Genomic DNA, 19249 nt, shown 5'->3' with positions numbered 1-19249 from the left:
TTCTCAGCTGTCATACTTTAGCTCTCTTGACCTTACGTTTTTTTCATTTTTCTCTCATTTGAACGTTTATAAAGTGAAATACATAAAAGTAGTCGGAATGGAAAAGTTGATCAGCCAGATGTTTATATTGAAGATATTTGGATCTCTGTTTCATCAAGGGACAGCACCTGGCTGAGAAATTGTCTCATAACCTGCTGCTAGTCAGGGAGATACCCTCACACCTGCAGAGGGAGACATCTGTAAAGGATATGGAATTCCTTTCCTCTGTTAACCATGTGGTGTTGCTGTTGGAACACTAAAGTGAATGAGATGACCACTGTCAGTTCAATTGTGCAATAAGGCGTGAGCAGCACCAGTGCTGGAATCTTATGAGAAGCAGCAGAAAAAACAAAAAATTCAGCTGTTCCCTGGAAAGTAATGATTGGGGAGAGGAGAGCTCTCTCTCTCCACCCTTACTCCCCCACAGTTTCCTGATATTGTATCCAAAGGGAACATTGCAGCTGCAACATGAAATTCACAAATCCAGTGAACTTCATGGCTGCACTACAGGCAGCAGTGAAACAGGCCAAGGTTCTGTCAGTTTCTAACTAATGTGTGAGACAAGACAGCAAAGTGAAACTATCTTATTAATTACTGGCAAGTAAACTTCTCAAACCCTATGTAAAGGCCCTAACTAAGCAGTAGCAAACTATACAGTTTTAAATTTAGAGGTATACTTGTCACGCAATGTGGGGGAGTCCAGGCCTGCATCCCTCTTCCTGGGATTCACTGAGACTCTCAGCCAGCCAGTAAAACAGAAGGTTTATTGGACAACAGGAACACAGTCTAAAACAGAGCTTGTGGGTACAACCAGGACCCCTCAGTCAAGTCCTTCTGGGGGAGCAGGGAACTTAGACCCCAGTCCTGGGGTTCCCTGCATTCCACCACCCAGCACCAAACTGAAACTAAACCCCCCCCCCTTGGCGGGCTCTCTCCTGCAGCCTCTGTTCACATTCCTGGGCAGAGGTGTTACCTCCTCCTACTGGCTCAGGTTACAGGCTCTCAGATCGCCCATTGAAACTCCCCTGCCACATTCCCAAGTCAACACTCCCCCCTCCCTGCTGCGTCACATCTCTCCCCCCTTCGAGACTGAACTGAGCGGGGTCACTCTGACCAGTGACCTGGGGAAGTTCAGGGCCCCCTCTCCGGGACAGCGCATCCTCTATCAGGTTGGCACTTCCCCCCTCCCTGCTGCGTCACAATACTATTGGCTTAAAAACCACAATTTGAAAATTTATCTATTGTTAAAAGCATAAACAAAGATTACTATAAATGAGAGATTAGAGAGAAAAATCTTTCTGGTAGTTTTTCTGCACTTAACAGCACTTTGTAGGTTCCCAGATTTGCAGTTCCACTTTAATCAGTTTTCTCTGTTTATGCTGGTTTGTCACGCAGCAACAGGGGAAGAGAAGAACATTTATGAAAATAGGAAATTTGTGATTTCCTACTTTGTATGGCAAGTGATTAGAAAGCCACAAAAATGTGAGGTGAATTCATGTATGTGTAGAAACAAACATGTTTTTAACTCTGTTAAGCCTAGTTTTCCAGTTAATTGTGTTCCTTTATAAACAAAAGTTTCTCCAGTCTGAGACATGTAAGAGAGTGCCCACCATCCCCTTTTCCATTTTAATCGAGCCATATATTTTTGGATGATACTAGAGTGGAAAAGAAAGGAAAGAAAAGTCGTCTTGGACTGAGGCGTTGTTAGGCAAAGCTTCACCCTAAAGCAAATGGAAACAGCAGTTATAAATTCGCCATAGGGTATTGAGATGGAAACTCTTAAGAGTCTTCAGCAGAATCTTGGGGCGTGATTGCTCTTACTGTAATAGGGAGTATGGATTTCTGCTCTTCCTTACAAAAAAAATTAATCTTCTCTCTTTCAGTCTTACCCTCTTAGCCAGAAGAAAAACTACGTGCACCATTAACCCTGTGGAGCATTGCAAGTCAATCCAATGGCGTCCTCTACTGCTGTGCCTGTAGGATTTCACTATGAAACAAAATATGTTGTTCTCAGCTACCTGGGGCTCTTGTCACAGGAGAAGCCACAAGAGCAACATCCTCCCTCGACTCCAGGTAACATTGTATTTACATGTGTGGCTGCTTTATCAATTAACTGTAGAATTGAGAAATCTGTCTTGTATGTATGTAAAAAGTGCAAAAAGCGGCAGCTAGACATGTGTATCTCACCCGATATGTTCATTTTTAAAATAACATGAAGACCTGGAGATAGAAACAAAGCAGTTCACATCTAGGTCACTGGTTTAATTTCAGCTGAGTCCATAGTGACTAAAATTTATTATCACAGTGTTGTTTGTCATATATGAAACACATAGGTGGTCTCAGTGTAGCTCAGTATTGTTCCTTGACGTTAGCAAAGCTTTTGACACGGTCTCCCACAGTATTCTTGCCAGCAAGTTAAAGAAGTATGGGTTGGATGAATGGACTGTAAGGTGGATAGAAAGTTAACTAGACTGTCGGGCTCAACGGGTAGTGATCAATGGCTCCATGTCTAGTTGGCAGCCGGTATCAATTGGAGTGCCCCAAGGGTCGGTCCTGGGCCGGTTTTGTTCAATATCTTCATAAATGATCTGGAGGATGGTGTGGATTGCACCCTCAGCAAGTTTGCAGATGACACTAAACTGGGAAGAGAGGTAGATACGCTGGAGGGTAGGGATAGGGTACAGAGGGACCTAGACAAATTAGAGGATTGGGCCAAAAGAAATCTGATGAGGTTCAACAAGGACAAGTGCAGAGTCCTGCACTTAGGGCGGAAGAATCCCATGCACCGCTACAGACTAGGGACCGAATGGCTAGGCAGCAGTTCTGCAGAAAAGGACCTAGGGGTTACAGTGGATGAGAAGCTGGATATGAGTCAACAGTGTGCCCTTGTTGCCAAGAAGGCCAATGGCATTTTGGGATGTAAAAGTAGGAGCATTGCCAGCAGGGACGTGATCGTTCTCCTCTATTCGACATTGGTGAGGCCTCATCTGGAGTACCGTGTCCAGTTTTGGGCCCCACACTACAAGAAGGATGTGGAAAAATTGGAAAACATCCAGCGGAGGGCAACAAAAATGATTAGGGGATTGGAACACATGACTTATGAGGAGAGGCTGAGGGAACTGGGATTGTTTAGTCTGCGGAAGAGAAGAATGAGGGGGGATTTGATAGCTGCTTTCAGTACCTGAAAGGGGTTCCAAAGAGGATGGATCTAGACTGTTCTCAGTGGTAGCAGATGACAGAACAAAGAGTAATGGTCTCAAGTTGCAGTGGGGGAGGTTTAGGTTGGATGTTAGGAAAAACTTTCACTAAAAGGGTGGTGAAACACTGGAATGCGTTACCTAGGGAGGTGGTGGAATCTCCTTCCTTAGATGTTTTTAAGGTCAGGCTTGACAAAGCCTTGGCTGGGACTATTTAGTTGGGGATTGGTCCTGCTTTGAGCAGGGGGTTGGACTAGATGACCTCCTGAGGTCCCTTCCAACCCTGATATTCTATGATTCCTCAGAAGATATATTCTGGATGTCATGCTTGTTGCCACTCCTGAGGCTTTTTCTGCAGTCGCATTTTTTGGGCAATCTCCCACTCATGCTTTATCCACTGGGGCTGGGTTAAACAGGTATCAGACTTTTTAAAATCACTGTCTTAATTCTAGCCTTGCTTGCAGTGGGTTTAGACAACACTGTGGTATACACACTTGTGCCCTGTTTATCTTAGTGCTTCCGCTGTAGCTGCAGTCAGCAGTAGTACGGTGGTGGGATACTTCCAGCAAAATGCTAGTGTAGGCCAGGTTAGAGAAGTCAAGCACTGCATGGATCATGGACACAGTTCCTCCAGAGCAGATCTTAGGCATACTGGAGGTGGGTGCAGTCTAAAGGAAGCCACGACTGCCATAGACTATTTCTCTTGCTTTGTGGATATAATTTTAGTTTTCAGGCTTAACAATCTGACATCATTATGGAACTGAATTATGTTTTTTAAATTGTATTTTCTTCTTTTCTGGTAAGTAGAACTGTTCTGAACTGTATAGCAAGACAACAGAAGTTATAGCAAATAATGCAGGGAGCCTATTTACCTCCAGTACTAGTATGTGGATCATTCTCCCCACTTGTGTATTAAAGCGCTAAGCTGTCTTCCTTCAGATACCTTATTTTTTAAAATAATTCTTCCACAAAGACTTTCACTGTTAACCTACCATTTGGGGAAGAGGAAGGAATAGGGGAAATAAGCAGTGCTTGAACAGTGTACTCCTCTAATGTAGATTATAAATAGCATAGGCCAATTACTGTGTCTTCCCTTATTCTTTAGTGCCAAACATTCAACATATAACCATAAATTATGTATAAATATCTTGTATGTTTTGGTGGGTTGTCCCCTTTTTTACTAGTTATTTATTTAGGAAGTATTAACAGGTTTACAAATCCTTGCCATGTAAATATCAGAAACAAAACAATAATCATTACAATAGTGAGCATTTGTTTAAAGAGAAATTATGTAAAACTGTAGTCATCAGATTTGACAGGGTGTTACTATATTAGAGTGACAGGTTCAGAGTAGCAGCCGTGTTAGTCTGTATTCGCAAAAAGAAAAGGAGTACTTGTGGCACCTTAGAGACTAACCAATTTATTTGAGCATAAGCTTTCGTGAGCTACAGCTCACCTCATCAGTTCTTTTTATATTACAGTGAGTATCATTACATCATCTATGACAGGTTGATTTTTTTTAAGTGAAATCTCTGATTACACACATTTAGCAGACCAGAAATATCAAATATTAATATTCAAAAAAATTGGACACGCTGGAGTTTCTTGCAGGTGAATGTACTTTGACTTTTTTTCAGTAAATGGTAACCAAATATTTAAATATCTAGTCTCTGTTTCTTTTGCTGGGTATGTAATTCGTTCATTAATTTTTCCATAATAACACTCTCTCATGTTATTTTAAACTATTCTGTTAGAGTTCGACTTTTTTCTTTTTCCAGTGAGAGGCTATCAGTAGCATAGCAGCTATTAGCAGATGAGATTGATTTCCTTTTGTGTGACCATTTCCATTAGAAAGCCACAGCAGGATTACCAAAGGATCATTTAGTAAGAAATTTCCCACAACCTGTGGTATTTGGTTATGAATTGCATCCCAGTACTCTCTAATGACTGGACATGTACACCATATATACATAAAATCTCCTCTTTCACCACAGTTTCTCCAACGTTTATCCCCATTCAATCTATATACAGTATATTTTTTTACCCTCACTGGTATGAGGTACCATTAAGGCAGTATCTTAGACATTTTCTTTTATTGTGCCACAGACTGAGGTTTCTGGTCCTCTTTTCCAGATCAGAACCCATTCCTCTGGAGTAATTTGTCTGTCCAGATCCTTTTCCCATCATGTCGTCTGTAGACATTTTTTTTGTGCAGAAAGTTGTCTGTAAAAATTGATATTAGTTAGTTACGTTTTTGTTTCCTAATTGACCAGACTTCACTGCTTCTATTAAAGTTAGTTTTCTGTATAAAACAGCTTTTCTAGAAAGCTGAGAAACAATGCCTAACTTGAAAGCACTGGTATGGAGAGTGGGCAGGTTAAAGTTAGTTTTAATCTCTAAATAAATTAGAAAAGTTTCTTTCTTGACTAGCTGGCCAACCATTTGTATTCCATGGCTCTCCCAGTCTTTAAAGCTCTCTGGTTCATTAATTTGGTTAAGATCTGGATTTTTTACAATGCATGACATTGGAGGAGGAGGAAAAATAATTTCTCATCTGTAGTTCTATCCCAAACCTATAGATTATCCTTTACTAAAGAATGTGAGGTAATTTCTGGAGAGTGTGATATCTTTTATTAATCCGTGGTAGCATAGCAATGTTGCACAGACACAGTTTTCTTGTTGAATAAAGACCCAGTGTTTGGCTGGGTTAAATCTCCCGTCAGTCTACTACTACTTTGAGCTGGCTGGCTTGATAGTACCATAGAATATTTTGAACAGCTAGTCAGTCAACTCTGTTTAATGGGTCTATACAAAGTATTTGCATCCTTGGTCTTTTCTTATTCTGTATAAATTCTAACAACATCCTCTGTGTGTTCCTGCTAGGGTTTTAGTCTGGAATGATTACAGAAAGATTCTGAAACAAGAAAGATATCCTTGGCAAAATATTTATTTTGACTGTGGCTTTTCTTCCCAATCAAGAAATTGCATACTTCCCCACCTCTCCAAATCTTTTTTTATTTTCTGAAGTAGTGATTTGACATTTAAATCATAGAGCTCTTCTAGGTTGTTTGAGATTTGAGTTCCCAGGTATTTTATAGAATTTGTTGCCCATTTGCACCCAAATGACTTCTGGAGGAATGACTTCTCAGAGTCTGGCAAATTTATAGTTAGCATTTGATTTGGCATAATTTACTTTAAATCCAGATGCTTTCCCAAAGTCATGGATTTGTTCAGATACTAATTTTAGGGTCATATTTTGTTTAGATAAAAATACTACATCATCTGTATATAAAGCTACTTTCCGATGTGTTCCTGTCAGTTTTATTCCTGTGGTAGTCATTGTTCCTTATCCTCTGTGCAGAAGGCTTCGTGGCCAGTGGTAAAGGAGACAATGCACAACCCAGCCTAGTTGTTCCTCTGTGTAATTCAAGTGGGAGATTTAACCCCATTATCTTGTGCAGCTGCCTTGGGGCTGGTGTAAAGAACAGTTATCCATGTAAGGAACTGTGGGCCAGTAATGTCCGTTTGGGGCTAGACTTGAAACAGAAAGTTTCACTCCATCAAAAGTTTTCTCTGCATCAAGTGATGATAAAGGAATTGGATCTTGTTTAAATCTGCAATTATGGATGATTCCAAGTACTCTCTGAATATTGTCTGACATTTGTCTATCCTTAATACAGTTTGACCTGCATTCACAAGAACTGAGAACATGGACTGCAATTGGCCAGCCAGTATTTTTGTTAAATTCTTTGTCATGATTCAGGATTGCCCATTTTTAATGTCTCTGATGCTAGTAGCTCTTGTATTTCAGCACATATTCAAATCAAGTTACTAGGGGAGGGAAATCCTTAAAACTTTTTTTCCTTTAACTAGCATATAGAAATACACAAGTACTGAATCAGAATTATGGAGGTTATCTGTCAGGATTTGCAAAAAGTAGACAAATCAAGGGTGTAGTGTCAAAGTATGTTTGAAAATTGCGAATATCTCTGTGGCACTAAGTTCATACTTCAATCTGTACAATTAGTTTATTAAAACCAAAAAAATTATCTATAATTTTATATAGTATATAAAAGTATAAAAAGTATAATTTTATACTTGGGTGTCAGTGTAATTTCATCTCCTGCTCTGTCAAAGGACAGGCACCTGAGAACCAAGACACCCATGCATTGTCGCACCTACGATTTATCTGTTTCATAAAGCTATTTGTGGGAAAGCATGGGTCATTTGACTATCACAGGAGGTGTGACCATGCCATTTCCTAATCTGCGATAACTACATTTTGTTTCAATAAACGCACATTGGGTAAGAACAAAGCCACTATTTGAAATAGACATTTTCATTACTAGAACACAATATTCCAAGAGGAATCAGTATTTTTCTGTAACTCAAAGTTATTTTCTATGTTTGCATAAACAGATCTGAGTTGTTTAAAAGTGGGGAGGAAATGGAGAATCCTATAAGCATTTAATTAAAGATCAATACTGAAATGGAATTAAGAGCAAAATGTCAGTACAAGTTTTTGTATTCAACTGACATCCAAAGCTAGGAGAACACAGAGCTTCTGAGCAAAGATAACTAGCTAACAAGTCTGCTATTTAGAGAACACAGACAAGTTTGCTTATGCTGCAGAGGGATGTTGCCTCAGACATGCTCTTTGTTGTTCGAGGACAAGGATACTTTCAAAATTTGTTCTTTCCATCCCCATTGCTTTAAACCTGCCTTCTTTCCTTCAGCAAACAGACAAACACTGGTAGTCTCTTGCCATCATTACTCTTTTCTCCACATCCCCACCTTCCTATCTGTTCATATGCCACTGCGAAAGTCAACTTCCTTTCCTGCTCTGCCGATGTTATTTTCCTTTTTACCTGTTCGGAATCCCATTGCTTGTCGTCAGTTTCTGATATATAATTCAAGCTCCATTTTCTCACTTTTAAGGCCCTACATAACCTCACCCTAACTTCATATCTCCTCTCCATCCTCTTCTTTTCTTATCTCACTCTTGGTGTCTCCTTTACTGCTTTCTGTGCTTGTAACAGTTTTCCATTTCTTGTTGCTTAACAGGCAGCTCATACAGTACAAATGTACGGCATTCCATCTGCTTGATCATTATGATTATTATTTTTATTATGTGTGGTATGAGAGCCACTAAATGCAAATGGAAAGGAGTTGCTTGGGATCCCCCAATGGTAAGGAGTGAGAACTTCCACTCTTCAGAGTGAAGCAATACAGGGAATGATGATGTTGCATTTTCATGTCATTAAGTCTGTATGACAGTATACATTGATACAATATCTTGTCACCCATGCTGCAGTACAGCATCAGGGTCTGATTTTGTGGTACTCTGCAGCTCCATGTGACCGCTTTGAATCTTCAGCTGTTTGTGGTTGAACCACCACTGTTCTAGAGAATGCGAGGATTCTCTCATTTTGTTGATGTATGTTGGCTATCACTTAATCTTAGTCTCAGTAACTCTAAAGTTGCTTGTAGTATTGTCAGATCTTTCTAGGGGAAACATTTAATATAACCAGTGGTGAGCTGGAGCCGGTTCGCACTGGTTCGCTAGAACTGGTTGTTAAATTTAGAAACCCTTTTACAACTGGTTGTTCCGTGAGGGACAGTTGGTTCTAAAAGGGCTTCTAAATTTAACTGGCCAAAAGTGGCACCTTAAGCACCGACTCCATGGGTGCTCCAGCCCTGGAGCACCCAAGGGGAAAATTTGGTGGGTGCAGAGCACCCCACCAGCAGCTCCCCTCCCCACCTCCGGCCCCAGCTCACCTCCGTTCCTCCTCCTCCCCTAAAGGCGCCGCCCCGCTCTGCTTCTCTGCCCCCCCCCCACCTCGGCTTCCCGCGAATCAGCTGTTTGCATGGGAAGCTGGCGCAGGCTGAGAAGCAGGCCACGGCTTCCCGCTCAGGCCCAGGGAGGCAAAGGTGAGCTGGGGCGCCAGGAGGGCCACCTGCACTGCACCAGGTAACTGGGGTGTGTGTGTGTGTGTGTGTGTGCAGCGGAACCGCTCCCTGCCCCAGCTCACCTTGGCTTGAGCGGGAAGCCGCGGCCTGCTTGTCAGCCCTCCCAGGCTTCCCGCCGAACAGCTGATTCACAGGAAGCCGGGGGGGGGCGTAGAAGCAGAGCGGGGCAGCACGTTCAGCGGAGGAGGCGGAGCGGAGGTGAGGTGATCTGGGGCCGGGCGCAGGGTGGGAAGCTGCCAGTGGGTGCTCTGCACCCACCAAATTTTCCCAGTGGGTGCTCTAGCCCCGGAGCACCCAGGGAGTCTGTGCCTAAGGTGCCACTTTTGATGTGATCAGTGGGGAGCAGCCGCTCTCCTGCTCCCCCCCCCCCCCCCCCCAGCTACACTCCACCGCCCCTAGGAGCCAGAGGGACCTGCCAGATGCTTCCTGGGAGCTGCCCCAGGTAAGCACCTCCGGGACTCTCCACATCGCCCCCCGGCAGGTGCCTCTGGCTCTTAGGGGCGGAGTGGGCACCCACTACGGTGGCCCATGAGACCCTCCTGCCTGGTTCTGGCAGTCAGAGGACAGGGGAGGGGGGTGGGTGGGACAGGGGTCCGGGCGGGGGGCGTCAAGGAATGGGGTGGGTTGGATGGGGCAGAAATCCCAGGGGGTGGGGGTGGGCAACGACTCCCTCGTGGGGTGAGGAGGGAACCCGTTGTTAAGATTTTGGCAGCTCATCACTGAATATAACTAACACTTAGCTTGACATACCTTTTATGGAGTATAGAGCCATTCGTGCATTATTTAGGAAGTGTTGACTGTATGGCTGCTATTGCTTTGGCTTAAAAAGCAGCAGTTACATCAACTTTAGCCTACTGATCTTGAAGAAGGAAACTGATATGGCCAGTTCTGTTTCAGACATGTCCATGCTGACATCTACTACAGCAACAAGAGGGCAGCCTTTAAACAGTCTCCTGGGAGTATCCCCTTTGATGTGCCAGACTTCAAGCATCCACACTCTTCACAAGGGGAGACCACATGACCTCAAAGATTACTTGAATGAGCCTTTGAGCTCCAGCATCCCTGTTTCATACGATGCCTTGCTGCAGCCCAAATGAAATCAGACTCCTGAAAACTTTGCCTTATTAGGGAGCAGTGTACTCAGTAAGTTTTTTGCAGCAATACCCAGAGGCCTTTTCAAAGCAAGTTAGCATTTATTAGTCAACTGGAATACCGTGTCTGGAAGTCCTTAGGTTAGCGTGGTAAAAACCAGGTTCAAATCAGATTCCGTAGGCAGAAGCGATAGCTCCAAGATGGGATATCTGTTGTGGGTCTATTTCAATCTGTCCTGTTGAAGCTATTCCACATTTTATAAATAATCAATAGTAATTGGAGTGAGGATATGAACTTTGGTCTCTCAACAAGAGAGTGAGAAAGACCTTTACCAGATTATCCCAATGGCTAGGACTCTCTCTTGCATTGTGGGAGACCCAAGTTCAAGTCCCTTCTGTAAATCAGGCAGAGCAGGGAAGTGACTCTGGGTTTCCTGTGTCCCAGGAGAGTACCCTAACCACTGATGGAAAGATTAGAAGGAAATTGCTCCTCCTCCTCAACCTGATGATATTTGACTTTTTCAGTTCACTGAAAAAAAAATGTTTTTGGTTCAACCCAAAACAATTTGTTTTTATTTTTCAGAATTGCAATCAAATTGAAAAAATGAATTTGCTCAGCTCTACTCCTGAGTTCTCAGCAGCAGCCTTAAGACAGTCTGTACATGTTATCGTTTTGTCTTTGCTATGGCCTCTCTGTTCACACGCTCACCCTTAATACATATTCTTCACAACTCAGAGATAGATGTAGGTTTCCTTTTTAGAAGGTACACACTGTACATTTTTAAGGTGATTTATTTTGAAAACTTTTCAGATTAGTTTTACAGCTATATCAGAAAATGAATGATTGTCTGGTTATTTCATTTATCAAAGGTAACTGAAGCAGATATTTATGAAGTCATTGGGAGGAGAACTATCTCCAATTCAACAGGTTAATCATTAATAATTGGAGGATTTTCTTGCCATGCTCTGTTAGGAGGAGAACATCACCAGGCAGACATTTAAATTGTTTTATTTAACTAAAACAACAACATTATGTATTCTGGATTTTTTTCTTCAACAACAAACATCTAATATTTTAACAAAACAGTCATATGAATTTTTGAATTTAAACATTCAAGTTTTTTAAAATCAGGTTTGTTTTTGTTAAAATTGTTTAACTAAAATAGTTAACTGAAATTAAAAAAAAAAATTAAATAGACTATGTCAGCCAGGTCAACATGAGAAACTTAAAATATTGGCTTTTGCAGCTAACTCGGTCGTTGTCACCTTCATTTTCCTATTTGTTCATAATCTGGAAAAGAAAAACAAGCTTTCCTGCTTTTTCAGGTCCCAAAAGATTTCTCAATTTGGAATGAATTAGTCCAAAGGAAGAAAATATTCTTTCTACACTGGCAAAAGAAGCTACTGCTCTTAAAAGTGAGATGATCACTTCAACAGTCTCTGAATCCAAGTGCTTAAGTGACTTCCACCAGTTCACTGGTGTGACTTTCTTTAAAACGTCATTAGCAAACATCTATTTCTTGAATGGTTCACCCTTAGCTCTGAAGTTTATTATAGTTGGCATTATGGAGGGATGATTGCTGGATGTCCATGTCATAGCCAGCTCCTCTTCTTCAGCAGTTAAGGTTTGACCCTGGTACCGAGTATTGAGAATATTTGCAAGAAAGTGAGCTGGAGATAGTGCTTGTCCCATTCATTTTTTTTTAATGCTTGTAATTTAACTCTGTCATTGCCGATTTCTCTTTTTAAGACCTCACTCAGTTCCTTCCAAATTTCACCAGCGTCAGCAATAAAACAGCTATTTCCCTGCGTTTTGTTCAAGGCTACAGAAATAGGCTTCAGGGTACTCAGCGTGTGTTCAACATTTCTCTTAAGCCCAATGTTGAGAAGTTTGATTGTGACAGTGCCATCTATTTTTTCACGATTTTGTTCACAAACTGTCGTCAGATTAGGCCAGTTCTTGATATAGTGCTCAAAACAGTCCACTAGTGAGTTCCATTGCACGTCTTGTGGGAGCGTTAGCTTGGTTCCTCCCACTTTTTTCAGAGCAGCTGCTGCAAAGTGGGTGTTAGGGAAGTATTTTGCAATTTCAGCAACATTAGCCTTTATTTCTGGAACACTGAAGTCTTTGGCAAAGAGGTGCGTCAAATGAGCACTGCAACTGTATGTTGTTAGTTTGGGACACTCTTCTAAATTTCTTCTCATGTTGGATACATTTGCAGCATTGTCTTTGACCAAGCTGCGTGCTAGACATTTGCATTTTTTTTCACAGTTTGTTATAGCTTTTACTGGTACTTCTTGTAAGTATTCTGCTGTGTGTGCATTTCCTGATATATCAATTGTTTCTGTAAGGAAGACGTTCCCTTCTTCTGTTGTCACACAAGCATATACAACAGGATCATTGTGGACATTGCTCCACCCATCAAGAATCAGGTTAACAATTTCACCCTCTAGACCTTTTGCACACTGCTCAATTTCTCTTTCATACACTTTATCCAGCAATTTGCCTGCAACATCTGCTCTGTTGGGTGGACTGTATCTTGGTCTTAATGACTGAATCATGTTAATGAAGTGTGGGTTCTTAATCATACGGAAAGGAGAGTTTGTTGCATAAACAAACAGAGCAATTTTTTCATTAATTACCTCTTTTTGTAATCTGCTGGTTCTTATCACAAACTTATCTATGGTGGTTTCTGGATGATGGAGATTTTTTTTCTTTTTGCTACAGGTGCTCTACTGTGGCTATGTGTGACATATGATGTGACTGAAACACTATCATTGGTAGATAACTCTGAAACTATAGAAAATGATGGTGATCTTGAAGGTGGAGAGTCTTCAGAATCCTGTATGTTGAGGATGGATTCTCCTAAACAAAATAAGTCAATGCAGTTGTTTAATTATTATTACCATACTGCTCATTTAGTATTACTCATTGCATTCACTGACAGTACTACTTTAAAGGTGAAATTGTAAAAGGAGGATCTGCCTATTTCAGCTGTTTATTTTTTATCACAACTGTATCTAAAATGACAGTACCGTAGAGTAAAAACTATATTTTTTTGCTCAAACATGAGAATTCAAGAATAGTCCAGAAGGAAGACAGGCAGTCCTTAAGAAAAAAGTATGAAATAAAAAAGTTTACCAACCTGAAGATCCTGCATGTTCAGACATGTTCCTTTCATCATCTTCAACGCAGCTTCCTCCTGAGAAGGAACACTTCACATGATGTTGTTTCATTTGGGCAGCCAGGCCTAGCATTTCTTTGTTGCACTGTTTGCATTCTGCACACATGCCTGTCTTACCCACAGGTAGAGGAACTTCATTAAAATATTCCCAAACTGGGTCTCTTTTACAGCCTGCTGCCATTATAGGTTTTCCCTTCTAGTGAGAGAATGGTATGGTAGGTCTCAAATCAATGAAGGCTGCACTCAGAAAGACCTCAAGACTTCTGGAATATGCTGCTCAAACAGTTTTACTTTGGTTTCTACTTGCTGTCCGTCCCTTCTCACATTTATCTCTAGACTACTTCTCCTTGTCTAGATCTATTCGGCCTCCAACAATCTTCTATTCATTGAACTTTTTAAAACTTTGCACTTTTAGAGAGAGGTAAGGGATTGACTCTGTGTACACAAATTTGCAGAGGGACAGTAGGGTTGAGGTCTGTTATTTCTTACCTCTACATATTTATTTATTTATTTTAAAACATTTTTGCTGTTAACAAGCATGTTATCTCTGGAGGCACAAATCCAGAGTTTGAGAACTACAAAACTAAGCATCTCTGATGGTATCTTCTAGACTGAGCACTGAGTCCCATTGGGTAGATAGAAAGATTAACCTAAATAATCTATACAGAAGCCCCTGGAACCCTATAAGATTGGGTCCCTAATCCATGAACTATTGGAACTCGTTTACAAAACTTTTTTTAAACATTACATGAATATATTGTCTCATACTATAGAATTAGAATTGATAATCCCTATTCCATGATGAGATATCTTTGAGCTATAATGTATCTTAATTAAATCTATCTTTAGATAGGTTTTTTCCCTCAAAAAGCATTTTATCAAAAAAAATCCAATTTTAAATAAAAAAAAAATCCAATTTTTTGATATCCCCTCTGTCCTGCTTTGACTTTCTCGTCATTAAGCGATAATGTTAGTTACTGGGGCTCCCATTGTCCCATTCTCCATTCTGATGTGTGATTCCAGCCAGTGCTTGTTAAAGTATTTGGTCTCATCCCAGAGAGAATATGTGACACTTGGGCATGTCTCATTCTCTTCTACACTCTGTGTATAATACATAAACTGAGATACACATGTGGATCATAAATCTATTAACAAAAACTTGCACATTCATCACACACACCTATAATTAACTCGTGCAAACTGGAGTGCTGTGATACAAATTACTGTGTTCTTTGTGTTTTTGGCCTGTGGCGAAGTGAAGGGCCCTACAGGATCCACTTGTCAATAAAGGGCCTGCATTGCGCGACTTGTCCTTTTATCCTTGGAAGGCTAAGTTTGCCCCTATCAGTGCCACTTCCGGGTTGGCCATGGGGTGTGTCATAAATATAAAGGGAAGGGTAAACCCCTGTAAAATCCCTCCTGGCCAGAGGAAATCTCCTCTCACCTGTAAAGGGTTAAGAAGCTAAAGGTAACCTCGCTGGCACCTGACCAAAATGACCAATGAGGAGACAAGATAATTTCAAAAGCTGGGAGGAGGGAGAGAAACAAAGGGTATGTGTGTCTGTCTATATTTTGTCTTTGCCGGGGATAGACCAGGAATGAAGCCTTAGAACTTTTAGTAAGTAATCTAGCTAGGTACGTGTTAGATTATGATTTCTTTAAATGGCTGAGAAAAGAATTGTGCTGAATAGAATAACTATTTCTGTCTGTGTATCTTTTTTGTAACTTAAGGTTTTGCCTAGAGGGGTTCTCTATGTTTTGAATCTAATTACCCTGTAAAGTATTTACCATCCTGATTTTACAGGGGGGATTTTTTTTTTCTATTTACTTCTATTTCTATTAAAAGTCTTCTTGTAAGAAAACTGAATGCTTTTTCATTGTTCTCAGATCCAAGGGTTTGGGTCTGTGGTCACCTATGCAAATTGGTGAGGCTTTTTATCCAACATTTCCCTGGAAAGGGGGGGTGCAAGTGTTGGGAGGATTGTTCATTGTTCTTAAGATCCAAGGGTCTGGGTCTGTAGTCACCTAGGCAAATTGGTGAGGCTTTTTACCAAACCTTGTCCAGGAAGTGGGGTGCAAGGTTTTGGGAAGTATTTTGGGGGGAAAGACGTGTCCAAACAGCTCTTCCCCAGTAACCAGTATTTGTTTGGTGGTGGTAGCGGCCAATCCAAGGACAAAGGGTGGAATATTTTGTACCTTGGGGAAGTTTTGACCTAAGCTGGTAAAGATAAGCTTAGGAGGTTTTTTTTCATGCAGGTCCCCACATCTGTACCCTAGAGTTCAGAGTGGGGGAGGAACCTTGACATGGTGGCATAGCGGTGGGATTAACCTGAAATCATTTTGAGATCCAGTTGAGATTTTTTGAACTAGAAATACAGATTTTAAAAAGGAAATTGTCTTTCCTTTGGAAAGGAAGTCCAGAAGCAGCTGAAACTGAAAGCAGCTTGTTTTTTCTCTGCTTTGTGGCCAAGCAGAGACAAAAGGAGACTATCTTTGTGAATTGCAGGTTTTCTTTGCCTGGAGGCAGGGTACTTAACTCCTGCAGGGAAATTCACAGTCTTCCAACCCAGAGGTCTTTTTTTTTTTTCCCTAAAAGTAAATAGAAGGGGGGGTGTTCTACCCATTTGCCTGGAGACAAAAGGGGCAGGGTTTTTTTTTTTTTTTTTGGATTTTGAGTTTTTACAAGGAGCACAAGTTTAAAAAGGAAACTTGTTTTTTCTTTGGGCTGGGTAAACAGGTTTCAAAGTAGCTGGAAGTTTTTGCTTTGATTTGGGCCCAGAGCAGAGACAAGGGAATTGTCTTTTTCTGTAGGCTGACAATCACTATCAGAGAATAGGTATTCTATTCCAGCACAGCAAAATTTTACAGCCAAGTTTTGTTTGTTTATTTCTAAACCTCGGGTGTAAAGTTAGTTAAAAACAGAGAGGTTAGAATGACAAAATCTGCAGCTCGACTACAGCTGGAATTAGCCAGATTTCAGGCTGAGGAAAGACAAAGGGAACATGAAAGACAGATAGAACTCATGCGGCTGAAGAAGGAGGAGAAGGAACAAGAGAGGAAGCATGTGGAGGAGGAGAAGGAAAAAGAGAGGAAGCATGTGGAGGAGGAGAAGGAAAAAGAGAGGAAGCATGTGGAGGAGGTGGAGAAGATAAAGGCTCAGCAGAATATACCAACAAACCCTAGCAATCCTTCTCCAGGTACCACTTCCCATCCCAGAAAGTTCCCCACCTACAAGGCAGGTGATGATACTGAGGCCTTCTTAGAAAACTTCGAAAGGGCCTGCCTTGGGTACAACATCTCTACTGACCAATACATGGTAGAGCTGAGGCCGCAGCTCAGTGGACCCTTAGCTGAGGTGGCGGCTGAAATGCCTAAAGAACACATGAACAAGTATGAACTGTTTAAATCCAAGGCGAGAGTCAGAATGGGGATAACACCCGAGCAGTCTCGTCGGAGGTTCAGAGCCCTAAGGTGGAAACCAGACGTGTCATTTACCCGACATGCCTACCACATTGTGAAACATTGGGATGCCTGGATATCCGGAGCAAGTGTTGAATCTCCAGTAAATTTGCCCTTCCTAATGCAAATGGAACAATTCTTAGAGGGTGTTCCTGAGGAAATAGAAAGATACATCCTAGATGGGAAGCCCAAAACTGTAATCGAGGCAGGAGAGATTGGAGCCAGATGGGTGGAGGTGGCAGAGAAGAAGAAAACTGGTCGCAGTTGGAGCGGAGACCAGAAGGGACAACCCCAGACCACACCCTATTACCGGGGGCCGCCCAAAGCCCCACCTACCTCCCAAAGAACCCTCCAGACCCCTTATCGTCCCTCCACCCCGTTCTCCAGCAACCCTCCTCGCCCCAGTGACCAGTCAGCTGGACGATGTTTTAAATGTAACGAGCTGGGGCATGTAAAGGCCAACTGCCCCAAGAACCCCAACAGATTACAGTTCATTGCACCGGAATCGCACCAGAGGTCCACAGGCCCAGATACCTCCCAGATACCCTTGGAGCGGAGGGAAACTGTGAGTGTGGGCGGGAAGAAGGTCACCGCGTGGAGGGACACCGGAGCACAAGTGTCAGCTATCCATGCTTCCTTAGTGGACCCCAATTTAATCAACCCAGAGATCCAAGTGACGATTCAACCCTTCAAGTCCAACTCTTTCGATTTGCCTACAGCCAAGTTGCCTGTCCAGTACAAGGGCTGGTCCGGAACGTGGACTTTTGCAGTCTATGATGATTATCCCATCCCCATGCTGTTGGGGGAAGACTTGGCCAATCATGTGAAGCAGGCCAAGAGGGTGGGAACGGTCACCCGCAGCCAGGCTAACCAAGCCGTGAGGCCTAGCTCTGTTCCGGAAACTTCTATCAGGACCCGGTCAGAGGTGATGGATCCGGACCCCAGACCAATGTCTGCAACAGCAGTAGTGGATCCAGTCCCAGAGACCCAGACGGAACCAGTCCCAGAACCGGAACCAGCCGAACAACCAACACCAGACCCATTGCCAGCACTGAATCCAGTACTTGCAACCTCAACACCAGAGGGCCCCACCGACCCTGAACCGACAGCAGCCGATAACCCGACACAAGAGGCTCAGCCGGAGCCTGAATCCCAACATAGTTCACCAGCGGAGAGCGGTTCACAGTCAACAGAAACAGCCCCATCCCCTATATCGCTTCCAGAGGGACCAAGCCTAGGTCCACAATCCAATAAGGAACTGATGTCTCCAGCATCAAGGGAACAGTTCCAGACCGAACAGGAAGCAGATGAAAGCCTCCAGAGAGCTTGGACGGCGGCACGGAGCAACCCACCGCCTCTCAGCTCTTCTAATCGATCCAGGTTTGTTGTAGAAAGAGGACTTTTATACAAGGAAACTCTTTCTGGTGGACACCAGGAAGACTGGCATCCTCAGAGACAGTTGGTAGTTCCAACTAAATACCGGGCCAAGCTCTTGAGCTTAGCCCATGATCACCCTAGTGGCCATGCTGGGGTGAACAGGACCAAAGACCGTTTGGGGGGGTCATTCCACTGGGAGGGAATGGGCAAGGATGTTTCTACCTATGTCCAGTCTTGTGAGGTGTGCCAAAGAGTGGGAAAGCCCCAAGACCAGGTCAAAGCCCCTCTCCAGCCACTCCCCATCATTGAAGTTCCATTTCAGCGAGTAGCTGTGGATATTCTGGGTCCTTTTCCGAAAAAGACACCCAGAGGAAAGCAGTACATACTGACTTTCATGGATTTTGCCACCCGATGGCCGGAAGCAGTAGCTCTAAGCAACACCAGGGCTAAAAGTGTGTGCCAGGCACTAGCAGACATTTTTGCCAGGGTAGGTTGGCCCTCCGACATCCTCACAGATGCAGGGACTAATTTCCTGGCAGGAACTATGAAAAACCTTTGGGAAGCTCATGGGGTAAATCACTTGGTTGCCACTCCTTACCACCATCAAACAAATGGCATGGTGGAGAAGTTTAATGGAACTTTGGGGGCCATGATACGTAAATTCGTAAATGAGCACTCCAATGATTGGGACCTAGTGTTGCAGCAGTTGCTCTTTGCCTACAGAGCTGTACCACACCCCAGTTTAGGGTTTTCCCCATTTGAACTTGTATATGGCCGTGAGGTTAAGGGGCCATTGCAGTTGGTGAAGCAGCAATGGGAGGGATTTACACCTTCTCCAGGAACTAACATTCTGGACTTTGTAACCAACCTACAAAACACCCTCCGAACCTCTTTAGCCCTTGCTAAAGAAAACTTACAGGATGCTCAAAAA

The 19249-nt window shown here is 42.7% G+C and overlaps 1 protein-coding gene across 10 annotated transcripts in view; it reads left to right on the top strand.

The window, feature by feature from the left end:
- BCL2L13 (BCL2 like 13) overlaps window positions 1–19249 on the top strand; it is a 119951-nt gene that overhangs the window by 9159 nt on the left and 91543 nt on the right. For all 10 annotated transcript variants that reach the window (XR_006288652.1, XM_043540056.1, XM_043540047.1 and 7 more), the window contains exon 2: window positions 1923–2112. Coding sequence is in view for 9 of the 10 variants with exons in the window: in XM_043540056.1 (XP_043395991.1) it covers window positions 1992–2112 (121 nt within the window). In the remaining variant the exon portion in view is untranslated. The remainder of the gene's footprint in view (window positions 1–1922; window positions 2113–19249) is intronic.

This window comes from Chelonia mydas, chromosome 1 (genome assembly GCF_015237465.2).
Source record: "Chelonia mydas isolate rCheMyd1 chromosome 1, rCheMyd1.pri.v2, whole genome shotgun sequence".
In the NCBI taxonomy this organism is placed as follows: domain Eukaryota; kingdom Metazoa; phylum Chordata; order Testudines; family Cheloniidae; genus Chelonia; species Chelonia mydas.
The sequence above is the reverse complement of the archived record's forward strand: the minus strand, read 5'-3'. Positions and strand labels throughout refer to the sequence as shown.